A 3274-nucleotide genomic window follows, 5' to 3' on the forward strand; every position below is an offset into this window, starting at 1 on the left:
TTTAAACAAATTCTGTCATCATTTTTCCCCACTGCCAGGATCACCGGACATTCTTTTTCCCTCCTCAAATCATCAAAATTTCCGCTATTTCCGACACTGGAAAATGCAAACCCCGAGAAATTCTGAAATCGCCCCGTCCCTCCAGCGTGAGCTCAGGGCCCGCAGCCCCGGCCCCAGCCCCCAGCCCGCTCCTTGGAGAGCGCGGAACGTCGTAGCTTAATAATGAATCCAGAAACCCGGAGCGAGGGGTCGACTCCCGTTCCTGTGCTCGGCGGCGAGCTGTGCTCGTCCTCGCCTCCCTCTGTTTAACCACTCAATTAAGCGGAGAAAGGTGAGCTCCCCATTACGCCGTCCCCAGGCATTTCGGTGCCTTTCTCGTTCCCCTCTTCATTGGCAAGCCCGGCCCGAGCAGCACGCACACGCCCGGCCGCCTCAATCTCCTTTCTCCGCTAGAATAATATTGTTCCTAACGACGTGGCCGGAATAGACACTTGCGTATTAAAAGTGAGGGAGGGAGGGAGATGAGAAGGGAATATTTAGTGTAATCCAAGTGCTTGATTATCCATATTCTGATCAAAAAGAGTTTCTGAGGCCTGCTGGGAGTGATTAGATTAATGTAATGCGGTTTGAAGGGTCTGTGTTTTCTCTCTTAATTTGGGTCATTACTCGGAAAGCAAGCGTGAGATCATTTTATCTGCATGCAAGGAAAGATAGTCATTCAGGAGCGGCTTAAACACGCCGTAATGAACCGACCCCGAAAAGCGGCGCTGAGAAACTCCGAGCCGCCCTACGCTCTGCCAGTCGGGGCCGCGCAGCCCCGCCGGGGGTCCTGCAGCCCTCTGAAGCCGCCCGGCTCCCTCCCGCCCTCGTTTTGCTCCTCTGATGCCCGCGGCGCTCGGCGGGCCCTGAAGCGGCAGGGCCCGGCTCYCGCAGCTCCCGCAAGCCGCGTTCACACGGGGGATGGCGCCGTGCAGCCCGGTCCCCGCTCGGGCCGGGGCCCAGGTGGGAAATGAAACACCTGCGAAGGGCCGGTTTATTGTCCCATGATAGATATAGATATATATATATATATATTCCTCACTTATTCGAGCGTACATTTAAAATGGAGATTTACAGACACGTATAAAGAGCGCTGTCCTGGCGCCGGGCGGGGGGCGGCCAGCCCGGCCCGTCCTGGCCCGCTCCGACGGCGCAACGCGCCATTAAATAAGATTCCTCTTATATACAACTGCGGCTCGGGGTCGCTTGCTACTGGCGGCTGAGCTCGCTGGGGAAAAGACAGAGAAGCGAAGGCTGGTTCGGATAAATAGTGCTGGCCTGGTGGAGCAGGTCCGAGTGTGGCGGCGCGCCGGGCCCTTAGCTCTGCCCGCTGCGCCCAGGGTCCCGCGGCGGAGGAGCGCTGGAGACGCTGTCGTGCAACTTTCGGACGTGCTTCTTTAAATCAAAGTTTCTGCAAAATCCTTTCCCGCAAGTGACACACGTAAAGGGCTTCTTGTCATTGTGGGTGTGCATGTGGAAAGTCAAGTTATAGATCTGGTGGAAGGCTTTGTTGCAAATGGTGCACTTGTACTGCTTCTCTCCGCTGTGGGTCAACTTGTGGTTCTTGTAATTGCCTGCGAAAGAGGAAAAAGACGGAAAASGGGGTTACCCGAGGGTGCCCGGGCCGCACTGTGCACAGGTAAGGGGGGCATTAGGAAGTGTCTCCCCCCGCACCCCCGTCCCACTTGTCAAACTCGGTCCGCGTCAGCGCGGAGCAGCGCGCAACTGGCATGGCACAAATGAGAAGCAGGGTCAGCCCGGTGACCCGCGGCAAACGGAGGGCTCTGGATTAGGACCAAGGCCCGGCACCTTTCATTTAAAAAGCATTTAGGGGGAACCGTCAGCAGTGCCCGGCGATGCGGCCCGGCTTAGAGGGAAAGTAATTGGGAGCGGCGGCGGCTCTGCCTGAGCCCCTCGCTTCCCCCAGSCAGGCAGGACTCGCCGCGTTTAATCCCCGCTAATGATGGGCGAGGGCCCCGGCGCTTCCCGGCTCAGCTCACCTTTCTGGTGGAAGCCCTTGCCGCAGAACTCGCAAACGAAGGGCTTGTAGCCGGCGTGGATGCGGATGTGGGTGTTGAGCGTGGAGCTCCTGTTGAACGCCTTTCCGCACTGGTTGCACTTGTGGGGTTTCTCCTGCACCGGGGTGCGAGAGGCCCGTCAGTGGGGGCTACGCGGAGAGCAGGGGCGGCCGCCGCCTCCCGCACCCCGGCTGCCCCCCACCTACCTGGGTGTGGATGATTTTGTGCCGGCACAGGGTGCTGGCCTGGCGGAAGCCCTTCCCGCAGACCTTGCAGACGAAAGGCCGGGCCCCCGTGTGCACCGGCATGTGGCGGGTGAGGTTGTAGTGCGCGTTGAACACCTGCGGGGAAGCGCCGGGAAGGCGAGGTCAGGCACGGCCCCGCCGCCGCCGCCCCCGGCCCCCCCCACCCGATGCCGGCGCCCCCCTTACCTTGCCGCAGACCTCGCAGGTGAAGTTTTTGGGCTTGCCCTCCGCCGCCCCGCCGCCGCTGCCCCCCATCTTGGCGTGGCCCTTGGGGGGGCCGCCGCGCTCCGCCGCCGCCGCCTCCTTCATCACCTGGTCCAGGTGTCCCGGCAGCCGCTCTTTGTGGGCGAAGGGAGGCGGCGGCGGCAGCTTCTCGGCCGCCAGCCCCGCCAGCTTGGCGTTCTCCAGCAGGAAAAGCTTCTGGTGGGCCGAGAGCCCCCCCGGCGGCGGGGCGCCCAGCAGGCCGGCGGGGAAGAGCTGTCCGTGCAGGAGATCGGCCGGGTGGTACGCGGCGTCCAGGTAGTTGAAGTAGTAGAGGGAGCGGGGGGCGGCCGGCACGGYCCCTGCCTGGTGGATGACCTGCGGCTTGATGAGCCGGCCGCTGGGCTGGCCCAGGGCGAGCTCTGCCTTGCAGCAGACGCCGCAGTTGGCTTTGCAGAGCCCCGCACCGCCCCGCAGGCTGCTCTTCCACAGCTCCGAATAGTTGAGAGTTTTGGAGGGCAGCTCGTAGCCCAGCGGCGGGATGGGGATCACGCAGGGCAGAGGCGAGCACAGGCTGAGCGGCTTCTTGCCCGGCTCCGGCCCCGGCCCGCCGTGCCGCTCCTCGAAGGCCGGCTTGGGCTCCGACGTCTTTGCCATGATCCGCTCGATGGAGAAGGCCAGGGTCTTGGAGGGGTTAGCGGTGGCGGCCCTGCCGTCGTGCCGGGGGCAGGAGGAAGGCATGACCGTCTCCAGCGACCCCGGGCTCGCCAT

The 3274-nt window shown here is 62.6% G+C and overlaps 1 protein-coding gene across 1 annotated transcript; it reads right to left on the minus strand.

The window, feature by feature from the left end:
* Positions 1 to 1356: 1356 nt before the first annotated feature.
* On the minus strand, positions 1357 to 3274 carry FEZF2 (FEZ family zinc finger 2). Its single transcript, XM_057375334.1, has 4 exons — positions 2489 to 3274; positions 2264 to 2398; positions 2040 to 2172; positions 1357 to 1613 (listed from the first exon to the last, which is right to left on the minus strand). The coding sequence occupies exons 1-4, from the start codon at positions 3272 to 3274 to the stop codon at positions 1357 to 1359; spliced, it is 1311 nt and encodes a 436-aa protein (XP_057231317.1).

Source organism: Malurus melanocephalus, unplaced genomic scaffold, assembly GCF_030028575.1.
Source record: "Malurus melanocephalus ecotype Western Australia unplaced genomic scaffold, MMel_1.1 scaffold_245, whole genome shotgun sequence".
Lineage (NCBI taxonomy): Eukaryota > Metazoa > Chordata > Aves > Passeriformes > Maluridae > Malurus > Malurus melanocephalus.